The sequence below is a fragment of the Rhamphochromis sp. 'chilingali' genome (genome assembly GCF_963969265.1).
Source record: "Rhamphochromis sp. 'chilingali' genome assembly, chromosome: 14".
Classification (NCBI taxonomy): Eukaryota; Metazoa; Chordata; class Actinopteri; order Cichliformes; family Cichlidae; genus Rhamphochromis; species Rhamphochromis sp. 'chilingali'.
In genome coordinates, this window is record NC_137941.1 from 24,371,904 (window position 1) to 24,395,644 (window position 23,741).

At 39.4% G+C, this 23,741-nt stretch overlaps 1 protein-coding gene across 3 annotated transcripts; it reads left to right on the forward strand.

Annotated features, from left to right (window-relative positions):
* The first annotated feature begins 4,249 nt into the window (after positions 1 to 4,249).
* ppp2r3b (protein phosphatase 2, regulatory subunit B'', beta) lies at positions 4,250 to 23,187 on the forward strand. 3 transcript variants are annotated; one of them, XM_080902523.1, is made up of 14 exons: positions 4,250 to 4,434; positions 4,851 to 5,244; positions 14,407 to 14,592; positions 14,968 to 15,071; positions 15,723 to 15,825; positions 17,147 to 17,221; positions 17,309 to 17,395; positions 17,664 to 17,820; positions 18,470 to 18,518; positions 18,605 to 18,694; positions 18,800 to 18,975; positions 19,602 to 19,720; positions 19,820 to 19,926; positions 22,071 to 23,187. In XM_080902523.1, exons 2-14 carry the CDS (start codon positions 4,891 to 4,893, stop codon positions 22,207 to 22,209), a joined length of 1,746 nt encoding a protein of 581 aa, XP_080758649.1. In that variant the 5' UTR covers positions 4,250 to 4,434; positions 4,851 to 4,890; the 3' UTR covers positions 22,210 to 23,187. The 3 variants fall into 3 exon arrangements, with proteins under 3 accessions (XP_080758649.1, XP_080758650.1, XP_080758651.1); XM_080902524.1 differs by lacking the exons at positions 4,250 to 4,434; positions 4,851 to 5,244 and adding an exon at positions 11,097 to 11,573; XM_080902525.1 differs by lacking the exons at positions 4,250 to 4,434; positions 4,851 to 5,244 and adding an exon at positions 11,097 to 11,561.
* Positions 23,188 to 23,741: the final 554 nt, after the last annotated feature.

Here is a 23,741-nt window from a genome sequence, read left to right on the forward strand (position 1 = left end):
CTCAGATGGAAGGAGTGAACTTCAGAGCCTCAGTGAAGTGTCTAATGAAAGAAGTCTCCTCCTCCGCGGCTCCATTTCGCACAGCATATTAGGAATCTAAATGTTGACTGAAGACAGTTTGATTCTGCGTCTGTGATTTTCTTAAGGAATAAAAACAGCGTTGCGTGTTTACAGTGTAGCCATGAAAGAGCTACGAGAAGGCTCATCACTACCCGATGCCATTTTGGGAGGCGGAACGTGAGGTTCATACCACAGTTCATTTGAAAGCCATATCAAACAGAGGATTGTTTAAGACCAAGATCAAAGCAATTTCTGCTCAAAAAATATCACTAGACTATAGAAACATCCTTGTAAAATTTCTGCTTTATGCTAACAATTATTTCAGCAGTGTCTGGAAATAAAACAAACACAGTGCACAATGGGCAGAGGCATATAAAAATGACATTTCAGGACTGTTGTGGTAACTCGTGTACCTTGTTTTGTATTACATGCCACAGGAATCTGAGAGTTTAAATCACCCTGTCAGCCAGAGTTTCATCACTTGCTGTGCAACAACAACAGCAAAAAAATAAATAAAGATTCTTAAAAATAATCTAATAAAGGCTAGTGAGGATGGGAGCAACTTTCTGATTATATTAATGCACTTCAGAATAGAAACTTTGTGCTTAAAATATTTCCAGCTAAGTGAGTTCCTGAGTAGTTCCTGCATTTAAACAGTTGCAACAACAGGCACTGTGATCATTAATCTGCTCGTAAAAATAGTTTTGATTTAAATCTAATGATTAATCACGTCAATACTACTCCTACACTGATTTACATTCATTATAGTCCACCATGTAATTTATATATACAATCATTTGGACTTTTAATAAGACCTCTAACATTAAAAAATTTAAATCTACTCTTCTACAATGTTAAAAGTCCCATCGACAGGCAGAGAGGTTGAAATGTGTTTTTCCAGCGCTAACACTGGCTCTTGGTTCAGTAGGATTGTATGTTTTTAACTAAAGCAAGTACACTTGTGTTTTCTACGGAGCGCAGATAAAAGAAGGAGATGCCTGGGAAAGATAAAACCATATATGTTGCTCTAAATGTTGAGATATTGAAAAGAAGCAGCGTCTGTATCAGCATTAGTTTTTACGCATCTACTGCTTACTTTTACTCCTGTTACTCCAAGCTTAAAATCATTTCTTATGCAGTTTGCTGTTTTCTGCAGCACACATTTGACAATATATGTTGAAGCAAAGTCTGCTCGTGTGTGAGGAGAACAGTGCCACAATGAGTTATATTAAAAGTTAAAACAACATACGCATAAATTGCAGCTGAACAAATAGTTTAACTACATAATGAAATACAATTTTTAAGAAAGCACTTTCTACTAGTTTCTGTTGTGTTTGCAAAACGACTGGGGAATAATATCACCGTAACTTAACAGTAACTGCATATTATTTCCATTTCACAATCAAAATCTTTTCAACTCGCTGTTATCATGTACTTATTTAGTTGTTATATATTCAAAGTCATAAAACAGAAAAGAAAATATTACATTGCTATTCCACATATCTTCTGGGAAATATGTTAAAACTATTTGGGTCATTTTGTCAAATTTCAAGCAGATGGAGAAGTCATTTGTTTGTCTGATTGGGCCTTGTTCTTATCTCTGCCTTGTACAAAAATGTACCAAATGAGCTGGTTTAAAACAAATGTGCAACAGAGGTTAAGACCACTTAGAAGCAATTGAGACAAAGGTGGCAACGTTGCTCACAAATTTGTCACTGTCTTGACTTTGCGTTGTAAACGTCCCTACTGAATGAAAGCCAAAGTCAAAGGTGAAGATGTTTGGATTGGTATCAGATCCTGTAAGATGTTCAAGAAAAAACAGCTTGAGAGAACTATCAGATTTTCTTTGAGTGTAAGTAAAAGCACTGTAGACACTGTTGTCTGTCTACAGTATGTTTTAAAGCCATTTTTACACTTTTACACAACAAAAGTTACCCGTACATTACTTATTAAAGACTGCTCTCCTTCTATGTAAGTAATTTATGTGAAACTTCAGCCACAAAAAAATCTCACATTGCAATCTGGATCTTTTAAATGAAGAGAAAAGAGTAGTAGCTAAACGTACCAATGTCAAACAAACTTAAACCTTAAAATAACCATGGCCCATTGCCTTTTCTAGTATGTGAGTACGGTATGGTCCAAATATTTCTCTACAGCACATAACTACAACACAACACTTTTAACTTTATTCACTCCCCTTATTAGAGCAGATTGCTTATCGTCTACTTCACAGAGCGCCCATATAGCATAGCTGACAGCAGTAAGGGCGAGCTGCACACATAAACCCCTCACTAACACTTTCCTACGCTAACCAGCTGTCCCCCTGTGGTTTCAGACTCGGCCAAACCTTTGAAATGTCCTTCAAGGCGTGAAAAAACAACATGCACACTGCTTTGGGTAAAATCCTATTTGTACACTATAATTACACTTTGAAAAGTTGCAAAGTCTAAAGTTTCAAGACCTTGACTTTTTCTCTTCTCATTTCGGATATTGATTGGGCTCTAAAACACATGTAAGGTTCGCTGCTCTACAGAACAAAGAGGTTTCTCATTACGTGCCGCGCCTCAGACAACTTTGGATGTTTCAGATTTGATTTACTCGTGTTATCAAGGGAAGCAATCAGAGGAATTCAGTCGATATTTTTCACAACTGTGGAACCGCCGTTAATGCGCTCTTAAAAACAAAGCTACAGGCACTTTGAATGTTCTTATTAACGAGATAGAGGTTTGGAGTGATAGGTGTCCCCAATGTCTTTCATGCCGAAAAGAAAGAGAAACATCAGTAAAGCCTGTCAGCATACCACTGCGGTATGGGTTCCATCAAAAAGTAACTTTTTAAAAATTCTAAATCACCTTCGAAAATACATCCGTCATGTCAGAAGTCATAAAGCTCCAGTGAAGTAAATTAAAGTCATTAGAAACAAATAATTACACACAGCGCATATGCCAAAAAAACTGGTGTTTAGAAAAAATGTTTACAGGCATAATCAGTCAATGCCAAAAGAGAAAGATTAGTCCAGACAAAATTTGTTCTGTTGGCTGCATAATAAACATAATTACCCAGCAACATTGTTTTCACAGAAACAAACAATAACCAACATGTTAGTTTTGGCTGCAGTGCTTGTGTAAATGAGAAGAATTCCACGTGAAATTGGTGTACCATTAGTACCGACCCTGTGATCATGAAATCAGTTTTACTAATGTAGACAAGACTCAAGTACAAAAAAACCAAACCATTAAATCAGTGGTTGAAGCCTGGGTCTTGGGTCTGTTATAAAGCATGCCTTTCTGATGAAAAAAAAAATACTCCACTGTGCTTTCTTTTATTGCAGGTGTCATATATGGTATCAATAATCTAAACTGACCTTTTCCTGTGTTGCTTGTTTTCTATGCTGGGGGATGCAATGAGGGAGCCAGATGTCTGGGGCCACTCCTCCGCACAGTAATCAATAAGTATGTCCAGCTCCATATACAGCAGGTGCTCAGTCCAGCTGCTTTGAGTAGACAGAGTGAAATTGGACACACATGCATCATTGTTATTCATGCACAGTCGGAATCAGGTTTGTACGATGCTAAACTGGACACACAGGACTAGTTTCATGGAAATGAGTAGTGCACTGATGAACAGCTCTCGCTGGACATCATACAAACATATCAATACATATCATCAACATACATTATCAAAGGGAATGTAGATGTACAGGTTAAATGAGAAAAAGACTGAATGAACGCCTGTATTAAATTAGTGTCTCAAGATGCACAAGCAATAATAGCAACCTCATACAATTTATACTAATCCACAATATATCGTAAACTTACTATGTATTATATTACATGCTTATATATTTTTTATCACTATAATACTACATACTACAGTCATAAAAATGAACTTATTAAACTTAGGAGATGAAATCATTGGACGTTAATAAGTCCAAGTCGACGGGCTACGGCCTAGTTTCTTTGAAAACACTTCTAATACTTACTGAGACAGACTTGGCAGTAAGGCTTTTGTTGTTACTTATAAATGAGAATACTACAGTGTTAGAATAGGCTTATGTAGCGGGGGAAATAGAACCATTATATGAGAAATACTTCCACACTTCTAAATTTTAACAGGTGTGCGTCAGCTCAAGTGCTTACTGACTCCGCGGAGAGTGGACGATCTCGCGATAACGCTGTGTGGTTACCAGGGGAACGAGAGCCTGAAAAGTTGTTCCTGTCTGCTGTGTTTTCTCCCAGTGAAATGAATGTCACCGGATTTTCGATGGTGCTTTTATTTTTGACTGTTAGCCGAACGTACGCTGAGTATCATCGCTTATGAAGGAAATGTAGAGTCATATTAACGTGTTTTGCATTGCTGTCCATTCACGGCAAGGTGGGTGCATTTATTGGCTAGTTGGCGCTAGCTGCTAAAGCTATAGTAGCTAAACCTGTTGTAGTCCCCGTTCTTCCATAGAAGGATAGGTTTAATTAACAGAAGCTTTTGAAATGTTTACTTTATGCAGCCGTTTTTGACGTGTGGTGGATTAAAATTGGCTGGAAACATTATTGAAGTCATATGGGTTTTCCACTTTCGCCTATGGGCTAAAGCATTGACGCTTCGCGCTAAATTTCAATAACATGAGTGAGTGTTGGTTTGTACTCAAAGCAAGGGCTACTGCTCGTGTCATGTTTTTTTGCTCAGTGACCTACTCAGCGCCGCTGCTCTGACAGTTTCGTGTCATCTATGGACGTTGTGTGGGAGGCAGATATTGGTGGTGTGAGTTTAAAGATGCTTTTAATTCTTCGCAGGTACGGTCATCAGAGGAAGCTTTAGACGACATTGCCCAAAATGCCGTCACCACAAGTTCTCCAGCCGGTTCTTAAAATGAAAGTAGACGAGCTATTTCTCAACTGGTTGAGTGATCCTACAACTCAGTCAATACTCAAAAATTATCTTGATCTAATCAAAAGTGGACAGCCTATTGAATTAGGTACTGGGGACGTTCCTGATAAAAGGTCGTTAAGCTTCAATGAAAACAACAATGTGGCATCACAGAAGAACCTGGCAGAGAAGAGGCCTGCTCCCTTAAGTACACCTTTCGGCACCCCATCTACCAGTACCCTGCCTTCCCGAAGTAGCAGTAACACCAGAATGACTGGACCAAGTGGAAGAGTACTACGGAGATCTCTCAGCACAAAGAAGGTAAACTGTGTATTCGAACAATAACTCCAAAAAATATTTTCCATGTTTTTTAGTAAGCATTTAACTAATTGTTGAAAAATTTAGCCAAAAGGTCTTAAGGTGCCACAGGAAAAAATCCACAAACATACTAAGATCCACTAAACAAGGAGTTCTGCATTGTGCCAGCTGTTAGTCCGTTTTTTTTTGTTTGTTTTTTTATCCTAAAGGCATTACACTGCAGACAGTTTTTGATTTACTAGTATGAAAAACAAGGTGTGCCACCCTGTTCTTTTTCTTCCTGAAACCACCTTGAGGTACTTGAGGGTGTGTTGCACAATGATTTGAATATTTTAAACTCTTTGCATACCGATAGTAAACATGTATTTAAAAGTCGAAAGGGGAACCTCTCTTTGCTTTCTGGTAAGCCAACTATAAAGCAATCCTGGCTTGGCATTTTTTTACACAACAGCTTATCAGTCTGGTAAGTTTATCTTTATAGTTTTAATGCACTTATTTGTATGTTTAACTGGCAGTTTATCTGCATATCTTTTTAGTATTGTGCAATCCATACAGTAACCTGAAATTAAATCCATATTTGCACATTTAAACCAAGGTTTTCGTGGCACAGAATGGGCCTTTTGGTGGGGCAGCAGCAAAGCGAGTATGATGTGGAACAGGAAATGCAGTCTCTATGTGTCACCTTATTTGATAGAAAACTATGGGTTTTCTTGTTATTTCTGACCATTTTAGGATCAAATAATGTTTATCTGGCTCATTAAACTCTAATTAATTAAACTAGCTGAAATCATAAACTGTTGATTTTCCAGTCAGTAATGACCCGAACAACTGCTATGCTATTGTGAGTTAAATGAATGACGTACAAACTTAATGTACTTGCAAAAAGGACATGTCTGAGCTTGAAATTCTGGGTCAGTGTTAAAAATGCTAATTTAGCCAAAAGTGGTAGAGTTTTTGGGGCCTTTTTTGTTGTTGTTGTTGTTATTGTTTAGTTTTCCTTTTTGCAACATGGAAACAAGGGAGAAAAAAGAAACTTCCCTCTTCATCACACTTTATTAAACAAGATCTAAAACAACTTTTAACCAGTGCAACACTGATGCAACACACTAGATAAACATTGGCTTCTGCCACTGATAATTTACTTTAGCATCGAAATATCTCACATGAAAAGTTTGTAAACATTAATGTTATCCTCCTCCTAGTTACTTTTTTCCAATCTAAAAAAAAAATTCTGTTTTAGTCATAAGTTGAGCTTTGTCATACAAAGCATACATGTCCCGTTTAATGCTACTTCTAAATGGACATAGTGTGGATTTCACTTATATTTGCTTAACATCTGTCTTTGCAATGTTTTTTTTGTAATTCTTTTTTAAATTCTGTATTAACACTGATTTAATTGTCAAGTTTCCCTTACTTGTATGTTCTGGGATCTCTGTTTGCTCTCACTGGCCACAAGAGGATGCTGAGTGACCTACAGCATCAAAGACATTTAGAGGCTGTCCACTCTACCCAGTCACAGTGGAGCCTTCTTGTCTGTAGGCGTATGTAGTGATTATTAGTCAAATACTTTCCAAATGTTCAGGCCTCACCCATGAATTAGTGTGGTATGAGAAGTGGGAGTGTCTGAACCTAGCCTGTCCCTGGCGCTCTGGTTACTTCTTTCAGTCTGTGTGCTGTACTTCTTACTGTGCTGGGTCCAAGGTGCTTTGCTTTGGATTGTTTAGATTATGGCCTAAAAACAATCTACACAAAATAGTTAGCTGCCCGTAAATATTTTGTATATCTGCTCAAGGACTCATAATCTGTTAGGATGAGAAGTGCAACGTGAAAGCCTAGAGTAGTGATAGATTGTGGACATTAGTGCATGTGATGACAGTGAGACAGCCTGAGACAGCTGGAGGCATACGGTCCTCAGGACCCCACCTCCTACATGTTAGTGACATGCTAAAGAGGTGCATGAGGAGATCTTCAAGTAGACATGTAAAATAACAGAGCAGGAGAATGAGATCTAATGTTTGTTTCAACTTACATGTTTATATATTAGAAACATGACTAGCAGGACCAGTTGTAGCACTAGTGGTAGTATGTTATAAAATAAATAACTATGCTTAACTATGGTCTTACAACTTACTGCACAGCCTTATAGGCACAGATAAACAGCGTATTTCAATAGAGGACAATAAAATGAAATTAACTAATTAAATGTCCATCAGTTTTATCTATTATAAATTTTGGGGTTGAGGTAAAACCTCATTCTTCATAGCTATAGTTGATTATTTAATAGCCTGACCACAAGAGGAAGTGTGGATTGTAGAGTCACTCTTTGAAACTAGAGTAATCGATTATCTTTAACTGTCTATCAGGGGCTTTCTTTGTTTCTGTTCTTTATCTTGAGCCTTAATCATTTGAACAGTTGGAGGGTTGAATCTAAACTTTTGGATATTTGCATACATACACACACACACACGCACTCTCACATACCACTGTGAAATTTGCCCGCTAATGCCCTCTCTCCGCTGATCAATCAGTTATAAGGCAACTGCTGGGCAGTTTGTATATTCTGCTGTGATGTGTCATGGCATGTGGCCACACTGTGTCACTCAATATTAGAGGGATTGTGAGGGTGAATAAATGCAATACTTCTATTTTAAGACAACAAAATGAATTCCTGCATACAGATGCATTCTTCAAAGGATTACTAAAAAATTCGATTTATGTCACACTGATGCAGCCTGGAACAGCTGGTCTGACTTTGACATCAGACACTGATATAGATAGCCTTGGTTCCCTTGTGCTGGCATTGGATACCCAGAACTCTGCCAGTGAGATGAGGTGTGGCAGCACATTCATCTTCTGCGTAATTTCCTTTGAAACTGCTTCCATTAGATGCTGCTCATTGTCAGGATATGTAGTTGCAGGTCTTTTATTTACACTATGTACAGTAAATATCAGCTCTCCCGTGAATGCTTGGCTTTCAGAGCTGCTGTGTAGCTCAACACGTAAAATCACTTCAATGTTAGGAGTCCAATTGGTCAAACAGTGAGTTATTGAAATATAGGGCAGTGAGAGCACATTGCATTTGAGGGTTTCACTTTTTTTTCTGTTCTCCGCATCTGCATTTGGTATATCGTGCATTTCTTAAGACATCTTTTTAAAACATGCTTGGTTGCACTCAGCAACATAGAAGCTATTTGAAGCAGGGGGTCTGGGGTCACGTTATCAGTTGTCTGACCTGTCAGAGAGCACCAGGTGTTAAAGTGTTTCCCGCAAGTGCTATTATTTTGGAGTCTCAGTCATTTGTGCGTCAACGTTGTACAATAGCAAATGTTGTTTTTAACTAGTACTGTGAGCTTTCTGTAAAACTACAGGATGCATTGAAAGCATATTTCTTCAGTGGTGGCATCTCCTACTTTCATGAGATTTGAATATCTTGATAAAAAGTGTAATTGTTTGACATATTAATTCCTATTACCTAGTTATGCCATTAATGTCAAAAAAGTACGGTACATCAACATTTTATCATCCTGCTTAAATATCTTATGGTGCCAATAGAAGAAAAAAACTTTACAAACTTCCTTTACAACCTAATCTTTAAACAAACAGACTGCAGTGCTGTTATACAAGTACCGGTGTGCCTGTGTCTCAGCTACAGCTTCTTCCTTTGCTCTACTTCTTGTTCATATTGGTTACATTGATTTTCATTCAAATATCTAGGTTAGACTGCTATGACATTTGTTACTCACATCATGTTCTGTCTGTGACCACTGTGTTATCAGTTACTCAGTTGAATGTCTGACAAATATTCACATGTATCCCAAATCCCCATCATAGATGGTCTAACTCAAATCCCAGTTGTGGGGATTTGAGTTAGAGCTTTCTGGATTTCACTGCAACACTGGCTTTGTTCTCATTCTGTGAACAAGCTGTGGCTCTACCAAAGGGTTGTGATGGTTTAAGTCGCCACTGATTGGATGTAGAAATCATGTCACTGTCAGATAGGATTGGTGGGTTTGGTCTCTTGAATATCATAGTTGTAGAGTATGAGTCTGCTGAAGCCCATCTAAAATCCACCTTCATCTTGCCATCTGAGTGCTTGAAATGCTAACACGTAGATCTGCCAGAGGTCTCTAACAGTGAACAGTGTGTTTCATAATCTCATCTGTAATTCGGTTAAGTCAACATGACTTAACATATTGTTGTGTACAAATCAGATTTCACAGTTTAGAGATTGGACACATTATGGGGTCAGCTTGAGTTTTCCTGCTTTTCTGTTTACTAAGTGACCCATCAGCCCGGGGATGTTTAGCAGCTTGTCTGTAAGATAGTTGCCTCTCAAGGTGCTGTTCAGACAACTTTCCTGGAGTGGCCCTAAGATGATTTAGTTTGTTATAGCGCCTGCTGGAGCTCGTCTTATCTGGTTAATTAAAAAGCACAAACTTTATACAGAACCTGTGCACCATCACTTCTCACACCCATGGGGTTATTTTTACATGTGTAAAACAACACATTGTTATCCCTGCTGTGTCGTGATGGCTCTGTTTATGGAACAGACTTCACATTTTGTTTGCTTATGCAAAAATAGACTGAACAGTAGATGAGAGTTCAAGCTTGAATCTGGTCAAGGGTTTGTTGGAGTGTTTTTGTTTTGTTTCTTTTGGTTGTGCTTTCCTTTCTACGTTTCATTTGTATTGAGAGCATCAGCAAAAGGCAGCTGATGTGAAATGAATGTATACAAACAGCTTATCAAGCAGCAGCAGCATCCTGTAGGGAAGACGCCAGGGACTGGGACTGAGCAGAAACCAGTGGAAAACTGTGGAGTCCTGTCATCTAAAAATACAGTGGGTGTGCTTTTAGTTTCTATGGACAATGCCATTAACAGATACAGGTTTATTTACATAGTCTTCTGATGCGGACATTTCTATGACATTTCTGTTTGATTAGCTACTTGCATGAGAAGGTGTTTAGGCGTTGGGCTTTGCCCTGTCTACAATCTCTGCAGTCAACGCAACTCTACAGCTGTTAGATCAGTGCGTTTATGGAGAATTGATGTAATTGCTGTCATTTCAGGATAACAGCAATCGGAAGTAGATGTTTGTTTGAGGACTAAAGATACACTCATGTTTTTCCAGATCTAGTTTCTTGGATTGCCCAAACAGTGCTTGGTGGTGCTTTTAATAGGCACGGACTGGTTCGGTCATCAGTCTTTGAATTTGGCATGTCCCGTTGCCTCGCTCTGTTGCCCATCAACTATAATAAGATGTGGAATGGCTGGCAGCCTAAGCTTGCGAAGGGAAGGCAAAACAAAAACCACCAGAAGACAGCATGCAGAACGTATGGGGAAAATGTATGGCTGTCTAGATATGATCTGATGAGTGGACCCTTGTTTTCTGTCATTAAATAGTAAATACCCTTCTTATTTACTTTACATACCCATGCATCAGTAGCTTGTTCTGGCTCAATCTCTTTTTGTGATCTATGCTTGGAGGCAAATTTAGTGACAGTAGAAGTAATATGCAGCTTTCATTATATTCCATCACTTCAGGGGTTTATTCTGAATTTTCTCATTAGCACCCTGATGCCTTTTAAAGAATAAGGGGGTCAGTTTCCCAAGTTTTTTGTTTTGTGGAAGCTTTCAGAAGGAAAACCATTTAGCTTGAACAGTGTGACATTGTCATATGGAGATCCATCCTGTAGTTGAACTCTGGCGACTGCTAGCTGCAACAACAGGTCTGTCTCTTTACATAACCTTCAATGAGGACTCAGGAATGCAAACTGGAAAGGGCAGATCCATTGAACCCCCTCCCATCCCACACATACACTAGGTGACTCCCACACACATGCACCCAGTTCTTCCTTATCTCCCCAGCAGCTTTGAGGCAAGGGCTCCCTGACACTGCTGCGTCTGTGTGTGTGCGTGTGCATGTTGGGTAGAGGCTGGGACAGAGCAGCAGGCTGAGCTGAAATTGTGAGACCAGATCTGGAATGGGAGAGAGAGTCACAGTAGCAGCTGCTCTCATGCATTAAGTGGCTCTCACTCAAACGGAGGACAACCACAGGGACATACGCACAGAGAAGCTTCACTGCTTCCACTGCCTTTTAACTTACAGTGGTGACTGCATGGTCAAGGGGATAACGCTGGATTGAGTGTTGTTTATGTTTATGTGTTCCTCGTCCTGTGTGGAGCGAGGATGAGGATGAAGGAGCTATCCCTGCGTCAGGACCCTGACCTGAGGAAGGAGCTGGCTCTGCTGGCACGTGGATGTGACTTTGTTCTGCCCTCTCGGTTTAAGAAGAGGCTGAGAGCCTTCCAGCAAGGACAGGCAGGTGTTTGTGTGAGTGTATGCTGTGTCAAACAGGCTTTGCTGGCCTTTCAGTGAGGGGACAGGTCTATTAATGTTGACTGGTATTTATGGGCTTACTTTCTTGGTATTCAGATGTCACTGTAGCACAATTACTAATTAAAGTACAATAACGGATTAGGCAAATAAAGGCAAAGTAGTAGTTAAGTCTTTTTCTGGGCATATTGTAAACTTTGCTTTCACGCACAGCTGTGTCATGTGAAATATTGTTGTGCAATCAGTTCTTCTTTTTGTTAATGAAGGTATTCTTCATTTGTACGGAGATGTAGGAAATTTAAGCGTACTGGATGGTGTTTCATCTTTTGTGGTATGTTATGCACAGCTGCCTCTCTGTCCTCTTTCAGACCACATCATGGGGAATATGTAAAATGTCATGTGGCTTAGCAGTTGTGCTCAAGAGCTTTGCTAGCGGTTAGCATGAAGTGAGAGAAAGAGGGGACAGTGCGGGGCAGGGCAACGGGAGATGTTTATGTCCTTTTATAGCCATGGCTCACACCAACACAGTTGACAAGAGCGGAGGATCAGCAGCATTCATCATTTATTAGAGTACAACAAAACATTTTCAGACAGTACTAACAGTCATATAAGTAGAAGCTGGCAAGGAAAGATTTACCATCCTGTTATGTTTAGATCTGTAATTTAAGGCCTTTCTAAGCTATTGTTGAATGTTTTATTGTTACAGTCATGATGTTACATGGAGACTTAGTCTAATAAACTTTGGGTAGAATACATGTTTGACCAAAAGAAACAGCAAGATGTTATTTTTGGTGTCTTAACTGAGCAAAGTGTGGGTGTGTTTATGTAGTTATTAGAGGCCTCACAAAATGATTCGGTTAGAGCATTGTTGACTCATTTGAATAGTCTTTGAGAATGACGATTGAGAGCAAAGTATAGTCTGCTCAGGCTGTATTTAGTAACTGGGTTTTTGTTTTGTTTTTTAAATGTAACCTTTATTTATACAGGTAGTCCCATTGAGACTCACTGTCTCATTTACAAGAGAGACCTGTTTCAAACAAACATTAAAATTACAACAATAATAAAATGGCAATAAAATAGCAACAATAAGAAGTAGTCTAATGTTTACACAGTCATTCAAGTTCCTAGTGATGATTTTACAAGGTAATTTGTACGTCTTTTAAAGTCTGCATAGTGATAAGTGCAGCATAACAACTCATTTGGCACTGAGCGCGTTGTCTTTTTATGTGTAAGGCTCATAGCACCGTGTGAGTGACACAGTGGTCATTTTTATCAGTGAGTTTGATATCTTCCTAATATGCCAGCTATGCTCTGTTGGTGTGGTCAGTTGGATTCACTGTGACATTCCTGGACATAATATTATGTCTCCATTGTTAGAATAGAGAATATGTTATTTTCCATAGTCAGGAAACACATGTTTTCATGGTTAAACAAAGCATAAATGAACAAAATAATATTATACAGCACAAGCAACCAAGCTCTGACAATAAAAAATGATGTTTTCTGCCTGGGATCATAGTAATAATAACAGACACAGACGTATGCAAGCTCCAACATAAAGGCAGGTTTTTATATCACTTAGGAAACTGCACAAACACAAGCATCGAAGGTGAATACATTCATTTCAAGCCACTAGCCTCTGCTGTGTTCAGAGTATATCCCTGACTTAATCCTGTTTCAGTTTTGTTTCTTGCCTATAATATCCTGCCAATAAAACAAATAAACTTTATTTGTATAACATTTTTTTCAAGACATAACTCTAAAGTGCTTCGTAGAACAGAATAAAATAGATCACAGTCAATAATAAAGAAGAAAAATACCCACAGCTAAAACAAAAACAAATAAAAAAGGCAGGCTTTCATTTTTCTGTTTTTAAAAAGCTGTTGCTCTCCTTTTGAGGCACACATTCATAACATTGCAGTCCGAAACTCATTTAGTTCCTCAGCTGTGTTTCCCTCCACTAAAGACAACCATAGTGGCCGTAGACGAACAGCACTCGTTTAAGTGATAACACTGTCACTCGTGATTTACTTGGGTACTTGAAAGAGCCATCCATAACATCTGCCATGAACCATGTTTGATAGTGTGCCTCTCCATTTACATGCATTTATTAGGAAGCTTGTAGTAAAATCTTGCAATTATTTTTTTCACTTCTCTTTACATGGATCCTAACATTTAAGATAAAATCTTGAAATTCTGTGTTTTCCTTAAGTGGAAACAAAAGTAGAGCAGTTTTAAAATGACTTATTAAAACACACTTGTTGTTTTAAGTCACCATGTTTACATCTGAATCACAGTGCACAAAGATTGCAAGACTAAATTTAGTATAATACCCTATTGTAGTTGGCCACAGGTAGCCTGTAATCATTATTCAGTACAAACTGCTCATTCTCCATTAAGATTTCAAACAAAACACCCTTTAGACCAATCATTTGACTAATGTAGCACAAGTTGTCCACATCATGACTATAGACTTCTACTATCTGCAGATTTCTATATCCAGTCTAAAGCCCTAAATTCTTAAATCCTTTTGACACTGTTTCATAAATAAATGATTATAAGTTACAAACACTGGTAGATATTATTTATCTTTTAGTGAATTTGTATTGGAGCAAAATGTCAGTCACATGAATAATTGTGATTGCTGAGTAGTCACAACTCTTCCCTGATGGCCTTTGGGCTGCTGAGAGGTATAGTTACATGAATGCCAGCAATGTGTAGAGTTTGTGTTCAGACGAGCCTCGAGCTCATGCTGGAATACTTGAGCTGAGTGGTCTTAGCCTTTGCTAGCATCAGCCGCTAACTGCTTGTTTCTCTGTGTTCATCCCAGGCTCAGGTGAGGACGGAGGAGCCAGTCACCACAGCACTGAGTGAAAGCATTCCCAAGTTTTACTTCCCACAGGGCCGTCCCCAAGCCAACCTTAACATTGACGGCCTCATTTCCAAAATTGAGAAAATATTTTCCCAATTCCCAAATGAAAGAGCCACCATTGAGGATATGGGGCAGGTTGCCAAGGTGAGTAGATAATTTGTAGCATGGAGCTGCCACACAGCAAATTATTTTCATTAGTGCCATTTAGCTCCTGACTGTACGAATGTTTGCTGATGTTTAAAACCTCCTGGAAAAATATTATTTCCGTGACCTTGAAGAAGGTTGGTGATGGTCAGAGGGGAACCTGAGTAAAGAGAGCAATGACAGCTAGGTTTCCTCTGGGAAGTCTTTAAACCGTGAAACACTCATTCTGATTCTGATGTCTTTTCACTATTCATTTCTGCATTAATGGTCACATGTGTTTTGTGGAGTTTGCATTTCTATTTAATCTTTCTCCTCTATCTTCTCTAAATCCTGATCACACACTACCCCGTTTCTTCTGCCACCTTGTCTCCATAGGCCTGTGAGTGTCCCATCTACTGGAAAGTGCCATTGTTCTGCTCAGCTGGAGGCGACAGGACGGGCTTCGTGTCCGTTCACAAGTTTGTGGCTATGTGGAGAAAGTAAGACAATAGCTTCTCTTATTGTCACTAGACCACTGGTGCATTCACTCACAGCCAAATGGCTTAAACAATCTCCTTTGAACAATGATGACCACTCGCTGGGAATAACATACACTGCTATTATCTCTGCTGTTATTGCATTTTCCTTTTCATTCCTAAACAAAAAATCTTTGCCCTCATAAACATCACAAGGGGAAAGACGCTCTGTATACATACAGTGTATAAATGAAAACATCCTTTCAGTGTCTTTCTACATGAAACTGAAAGGAATACCAAGGGGCTTTTATACTGGTGATTTGCACTGAATGTGGTTGTGTGCAATAGGCATGCTCTTGTATTAATATCTTAAGCCTCCAGAGAACTGGACAGACTTGCCCTTTGACTTTAGCTCATGACTGAGCCATTCTTAGAAGAGGCCACAACAGACACTCCCATTATTTTTGAGTTGCTACCATAACACTCCATGCTTATAATCACCCAGCAGCGATACAGAATCTTAATTTCAGAATGTATTATACTTTCACATAAGCACTTTTTAGTACAACATTGTCAAACTTATGCTTTTGAAGGAATGATAAAACAGACAGAGGCAACTTAACAGCCAAAGTGGGAGTAACCTTGTAACCATCTGTTCTCTCTTTTCTCCTCCAGAACTCTGCTGACCTGTCATGATGACGCTTCTAAATTTGTGCACCTCTTGGCCAAGCCTGGCTGTAATTACCTGGAACAAGATGACTTTATTCCATTCCTGCAGGTACTGGCTGTAGCACACCCAGGGAGAGGGCTGGATTTGGCAGTGTGGGATGGCAAAATAGCATTGGCTTGGGTGGTGCAAACTGGACGTATGTTTTTAGACTGCCCTGCTGAGACTGTGCTTTTTCATGTGGCGGAGGACTAATTCAGCCACCTTACTGTAAGCTTGGAATATAGTGTTATGAGAGAAGAGTCTCCTGATAGAGATGAAAATGTGGCTCATGTTATAAATGCATTATGGTACTAAAATAGTCACAAAAACCTGGACTTATGGTTCATTTATATTCCTCAAAAGAGAGGTTTAATTGACTGTTTGGAAATTCTTACCATGTGGACCTGCTGTGGCGGCTATTTGTATTCGCATCCCAGCTGACAAGCTGTTGGTGTGCCACACACGCCCCACCCTACACCTGATTCATTTTCATGCTGGCAGAAGTGGCGATCTGAGCTGAACGCCCGTTAGCATACCACCAGAGATGCCTTGTGGCTCACGCCGTTTAATTTGTGTGGTTCCACTCAGCGAATCGCCTTTGACTGTTTTGATGAATGAAAGGCGGATTGCAGTGGAGTAGATTTGACTGTCCCCGCCTGTTTCCTGTGCCCTGTGATTTATGTGTTTCTCTATGATTTAATTTCTCACAGTAAGAGTCAAAGAGGCACGACGACTGCCCTGAAAATAAGGCCTTTTAATTTCATTGCCGCCTTCACATTTATGTCAACAATTCTTTCCTCCAGTAGAAAGATGGGGAGTAGAATAAAGAAGCGACATGAGGGAGTTTCACGGCAAGAATATAGCTGCAGTGTTCACTTGAAATGCAGCACCCTCACTGTGACTTTATGGCGTTAGAAAGGAGAGAAGGTCACTCAGTAAACATATTCTTTTTGGCCTTCCTAACACTTTGTCAGTTAAAAAGGGCTCAAGCTCATCCCGAAACAAGTTGGACGAGAATTTTAAAAAATTTGTAAATCAAAGAAAATTCTGATTTCCTAAAAAGGAGAATTTCTTTACATAGCACTGTTTATAAACTATAAACACTGGCAGCTACTGATGTGTGAATCAGTTTTGTTCATTTTCATTCCTTCTTTGAAAGTCATGTGCTTTGTATACCTGTAAAGAAAGACAGATGTTGTCTGTCATTTAGCTGGTGCCTGGAAATAACTGCAGAATTTAACTGAGCGTATCTTTTTGTTAGTGCAGAAGGCATAGCGTGTCATCGGGGTGATCTTTATCGCTTGGTTGTTTGTTTATTTTGTTTTTGTTTGGCTTTATAAATCAAGCAGAGTAACATCAAAGTGAGCTGGTTTGTTCTTTATGTTCCCAGGATGTAGTGAACTCACACCCGGGCCTGGCCTTTCTAAAAGAGGCACCAGACTTTCACTCGCGATACATCACAACGGTATGCCTTAATTATACACCACTGCACTTTGTAGTGAAACACGGAAATGGCATTATCTCAAAGATAAGACTGTCCATTGTTTTTCAGGTGATTCAGAGGGTATTTTACAATGTGAACCGGTCATGGACGGGGAAAATAACATGTTCTGAGCTCAGGAAGAGTAACTTTCTCCAGGTATTTATTCACATACTCTGCTTTTTTTTTTTTTTTTTAATTTAAACAGATGTATAATAACCATTTCTCTCAATTTGTTTGGACTCTAAAACATCTCATATGTTTTTTTTCTCTTTTCAAAAAATAATAATGAAATCACATCAATATGGAAATGCATATTAACTTCAATTTTTGGGGGATGGGACTTTATAAACTGTTAAAAGAATCATTTTCAATAGTAACTGGTCTATAATCATAATGAGAGATTTTTCTACTTTCTGCTGGGTAGAACGTGGCGCTGCTGGAGCAAGAAGAGGATGTGAACCAGCTGACAGAGTTCTTCTCCTACGAACATTTCTATGTTATTTACTGCAAGTTCTGGGAGCTGGACACCGATCACGACCTCTACATAGACCAGAAGGACTTAGCAGGACACAATGACCAAGGTGCACAAACACACCCCTGCCTTTTTTAAATCATTAGTTTGGTCAATATAGTTTTTTCTTTATGTCCCATCAACATGTATTTTGTAAAAATGCATACAGAAGATAGAAGAGGAGTGCTCAGCCTCATCAGAACCAAATGAACTCTGCTTAAGTCTTGCTGCCAGTGGCAGCACAGTCAGTAGGCTGAAACTACATAGAACAAAAAAAGGCATTTGTAAATGTTATTGGGTCCGTCCGGGCTTACTCCTCACAAAACAAACACACAGCCAGGAAAAAAAGATTTGTCTTTGACACTTCCTCCCCACACACTCCACACCACATGTTCTTGGTTGATGGTCTGTGAGTGAAGCAGGGGAAATGAGACACGAGATCAATAAGAGAGCAGCATATATACTCGATTCCAATGACGCCAAGTCTGGCACAATTTCTAACACCGTACAGTCGAAATGATGACCAGAGGATTTATAGCATTGTCAAGCTAAAAAAGAGCTGCACTAGCCAGTCTGGATTTACAGACTGTGAGAATGGATTACATGTGTTGTGAAAAAGTTGTATAGTAACTGAAGGAGCTGTTGCCTAAGAGGGAAAAGAGATATTTCTTCCAAACACAGTGGATTGGAAGTGACCCCTTTGTGTATTTGTTTTCCAGCCATTTCACAGAAGATGATTGAGAGAATATTCTCAGGAACAGTAACAAGGTAAATGTAATCAAGTTTAAAAAGATGAAAGTCTTATCTAGTCTCCACTGCCAGCTTTAATACTAGTTTTGTGTGTTTTCCGTCAGGGACAGACGAGTGTATAAGGAGGGGCGGCTGAGTTACGCTGATTTCGTCTGGTTCCTCATCTCTGAGGAAGACAAGAAGACTGACACCAGGTATCTTGACACTCAGCCACACTGATTGCGTCATCCTTTTGCTTAGAGGTTTCATCTGCGCTCATGTCTGGCCCCTCCTCTTTCACGTTATCTATGTCTGATTAGCATAGAGTACTGGTTCCGCTGTATGGACCTGGATGGGGACGGGGTGCTCAGCATGTATGAGCTGGAGTACTTCTACGAGGAGCAGTGCCAGAAGCTGGAGGCCATGGCTATTGAGCCGCTGCCCTTTGAGGACTGCCTCTGCCAAATGCTTGACCTTGTCAAGCCTGAGGTCGAAGGTCAGACCTGTTTTACATTAATACACACTCAGACATTCACATTGTAGTTTGCACGCATGCCACAATCACAGTGGCATGCGTGCACACACATTTTGAAGCCAGGTCATTGATCATTATCTGAGGGGACACTGATAGATGAGAGACAGCTGCTGGTGTTATCCACAGTGTGATAGAAATTCGCTCCATCACTTTGTTTAAGTCACCAAGCAGCACAGCTTACTTAGGTGAAATTAAGTTTATGACCTGAATTGTTTTTTTTTTTTTAAAGTTTTGTTTTCAGATTTCTTCTTTCTTAATTTAATATAATCAAACAGGAAAGTAAACATTAAGTATAGTTTACCTTTTAAAGTATTTATTGTCCAAATAAGCAGTAGGGAAATCGTTATTTGCAGCCAGAGTTTGAAATATTGTCACCAAAGCCATACTCTGTTTTAATCTCCGGACAAAACACCACACCCATCCCTCCCTCCGCCCCAAGATGAGGCAAACCGTAAAAAGACTTAGTAGATGTTGTAGCTGGGTTACCAGTACTACTTCCTAGGCTAAACCTCATATAGACAGATACAAGTTACCTAATATCATAAACATAAATGTTCCATTTGAAGTAGCTGATTTTTGTCGTCCAGGTAAGATCACTCTGCGGGATCTTAAGAGGTGCAAGATGGCTCATATCTTCTTTGACACGCTCTTCAACATCGAGAAGTACCTGGACCATGAGCAAAAGGACCCGTTCTCTGTCATAAGGGTGAGCAAGATTGAATTCTGACTGGATGCCACCACATTTGACACAGCATCGTGTCTCGTTTTCCTGCCAGTGGATCATGTAACTTGTCGTGTTTTTAAGGAGGTGGAGACGGACGGACAGGAGCTGTCAAACTGGGAGAAATATGCTGCAGAGGAGTACGACATACTGGTAACCGAGGAGGCAGCCAATGACCAGTGTAACGATGTGTAAGTGTGATGTTACTCACAGGTCTGCCAGAAATGGCAGCAGTTACAACCCAAGGTTCAGTTTTTCTCAAACATTTAGTTTTTCTTAAGCAAAGATAAAAGAAAAAAGGATTCACTTTCATGTCCACTCGTAGTCTTAAAAAAAAGTTCTTTTCTTCTTACAAATTCAAAATGCTTTTACATTTAGGACGGCACCAGAGGTCTCTGAAGTTTGATGATGAATAGCTGATGCAATATGATAAATTGGAATATGGTAGCTTTAGCCTCCTTGTTTGCAATTGGATGTTTTTTTTGTTCTCATTGGTGCAAAAAATGAGAATAAAACTGGGATTGATTTTGCTTGCAAGCCTGAACAACAGCAGCTGAAAGTCGTAGTGCCTCCAGTTTAATTTGAACTTTTCCCCTTTGAGGCAATTACTGATTATTTTATCCTTATTTGAGTATTATTAATGCCATCTGTATGATGGTTCCTTTAATGTAATCTGTTCACATAAGATGGAACATGAACTGTGGCTATTAGTAAGCATATATCTGATTACTTAAAGTTGTTTTGGACAGCAGGCACATAACCTTAAGCTTGACTATGTAAATCTAAAATTCATCATTATTATCAGTAAAGTCATTTTTCTGTGTGAAGAGTGAAAGTGTGCTGTAAAGTATTCACAGATGGCATAGATAAAGTCATAAGATGAGTGAGAGTGCACTGTGTTGTTAAGTTTTCAGGAGTCATGGCTCAATGCCGCCCTGAGAGCGAGTTTGTGATAAATGAGACTGTTGACAGCTATGTTGTGTGGCGGTTTTAGGAACACTACCGACTAAATCTAAAGCATGGCTGCTAACCAGAGCAGGTAAGAAACTGAGGGTGCCACCAGGGTTCAGCTGTTCTCCTCAGGACACCTCACATCCTGGCCACTCCCTGTTCGAACTGTTGCCCTCAGGCAGACGGTACAGGGCAATCAGAGCAAGGACTAATAGACTCAAACACAGCTGTTATCCAACTGCAATAACACATCTGAATACTACAAAAAAATGTCCATCACGCCATTCTTGTGTTAATCTATGCACGGTCTGAAGCATGTGTGTGGGAATGTATGTGAATGTTTTACTGTTATATCTTATTAGTATTTTAAGTATTCTATCTATTTTATTTATTGAATTTTATTGTTTTATTTATATTTTGATATTGCTAGGGATGATGCAATGATCGGGGACCATTCTTAATTTCGTTGTTCTCATGACAATGACAATAAAGTTTCTGATTCTGATTCTTCCTCTGGGAAAGTCTAGTCCTAAACCCACTCCTAGCGTCTACCTGTCCCATCACTGATCTGAGCATAGGGCAGATAATTGTAATGTCAGCCAGCAGGGTGTCATGATCGTGGCCACTGCCTGGACCTGGGAGTCTGTTTTTGAACCGGACACCTTCTGTTTTTATCCTTCTTCCTCTTAAAATAAGGGAATGAACTTTTTCCACCTCTGTTCATGCCTTGTGCTCCTGTTACCCAAGTTACTGAAAAAGTACTTTGACATTTTTGGGGAATATATTTTCTTGCTAAGAATTAGATGGGAATACTTGTTTCTCTAAATAAAGATCCAATCACCCTCACCCCTAAAGCTAATAAACTGATAAACTTTACAACTAAATCAAAGGAAAAATAATACAAATTTCTCGCTTGTTATATTGATATCCTGGTACATTAACTTCATCTAGCTCTCTGAAAGAAGGCAGATATATATATCAACCATGTCTCCAACGTTTCTGTAAATGTTGGTCAAATTCAGTTTTATTCTTGAATGACTTTGAATGACTTCTATGGGTCGAGGCCAGTATAGAAGCTGTGAAGAAGGAACAGGTGGAGGGGAAAATTGACTGGCCTCAGTCAATGTCAGAATGCATTCTGACGTTTTTAGAATGGAAATATGAGGCTTGATCAGCTGTTCTTTCCAAAGTTTCACTGTCACTGTTCTAAACTTTGCCTGTGAATTTTATCCCACATTGCTAAATTTGAAAGAACAGGAGGCCTGACAGCAAAGAAAAACTGGTCTGACTACTTCTGACTTCTGTTTCGTGACGGTTTAAAATGTGTTAAAGTATCTTTTCCCTGATGACACTGAGTGTTTTGTCTGTGTGTATTTTTATTTAGGTATGAAAATCCGCTGAGCCCTTTAGGGCAGCACATCTCCAGTGAGCTGGGTCTGACAAAGAGACACTTCTTTGAGATCCCCACCCCGCACTGCAACCTGGACTTGGATGAATATGAGTATGACGATGACTTCGAATGATTTTTGTTTTTGTTTTTTATCCTGCAGTGTAGCTGCTGAGCACCTTCCACTCTCAGAAACACAAGTCATGCACCTGGGTTAGTGGACAAACATCACCAAACAGAGTAAACCAGAAAGATGCAGTCAAGCACTGCCAGAGTGCCATATTCTTTTTCTGCAAACAGATGGAGAAACGTGCATGCTGACACAGATTTGACAAAGAAGTCGTTAAAGTACAGACAGTAGTTCAATACTGAACCAGACGTTTTACATTTTCACACTTACAGTAAACAGCCCGGCAGACAAGATGTCACGAGTGAACACGTTAGACCTTTGCTCCCTCCCCACACATTAACAAGTTGTTTTCTGCATGTAATGGTTGGTCATCAATAATGTTTGGGGCAAGTTTTGTTTCATCTAAACATAAATGTTTTGAAATCAGTCACATAAAAATCACACACTGGAGCTCCGGGAGTTTTGGTTGTTTGTTTTTTTTTTTTTCATTTTGTTTTGTATTTTGGACAAAAACCATGCTGATTGGATTCAGATATCGAACTTATTGGCTAGTCTTACATTCCAGTGATCACAACAAAGTGTTTTCTATATTGCTGTAAACTCGTCAGTGCAGTTGGAGGTTGCTGTAAATGCCAAACAAGCCACCGTTAAGCCTTCTGGACACACACACAGGCGCACACACACACACACACACACACAGCATCTGTTGTACAGACCTATATTCGTTATGACTTTAATGTGTGTGCGAGATGGGGTTATAATTTATTAGAGATAAATTTATAAATTAATGTAAATATTTATTTTGTGCTTGCTGTGCTGTAAATGTGATTTGAGCAAGTATTTTAGACCTTTTTTTTCTATGTCACAGAGTACTTCAGTTGACTACTTTGACAGAACAAAAGGAACCATTTTCAAATGTTTTGTGTTTCTTTAAATTAATAATAAAGCCTTGGTTAATGGAAGACTAAAGAAAACAGAGTGTGCAGTTTAATGTGGTGCGTGATGTAAAGAAATGCTTTTTGTTACGTTCAGTGTTGTACTTTATATGAAGGAAACATTTTTCCAGTCATCTGTTGTCCAGTTTGGGGGAGGTTGTGCAAATCATAGCTAGTTTTAGCTGACAGGAGTGGTCTTCTGCTGCTGTTCACAGATGCTTTTCTGCATACCTTGATTATAACAAGTTATTTGCGTTACTGTTGCCTTCCTATTCAAAGCAGTGTGGTCATTCTCTTCTGACCTCCGATATCAACAAGGAAGTTTCGCCCAGAGAACTGTGACTCACTGAAGATTTCATCTTTTTAAGACCATCTGTAAACCATAGAGACCAGCTAATACTGGCACCAGCCTGTCTGGCACAAACAACCACGCCACACTCAAAGTCACTTAAATCCTTCCCATTCTTATACCCAATTTGAACTTCAGCAGGTTATCTTGTCCAGGTCCTGTACACACCGAATTGCTGATTTGGAAATTTGAATTAACGTGCGGTGAAAAAGATGTAGCTAACACAGTGGCTGGTAAGTGTATCTGTACCAGCT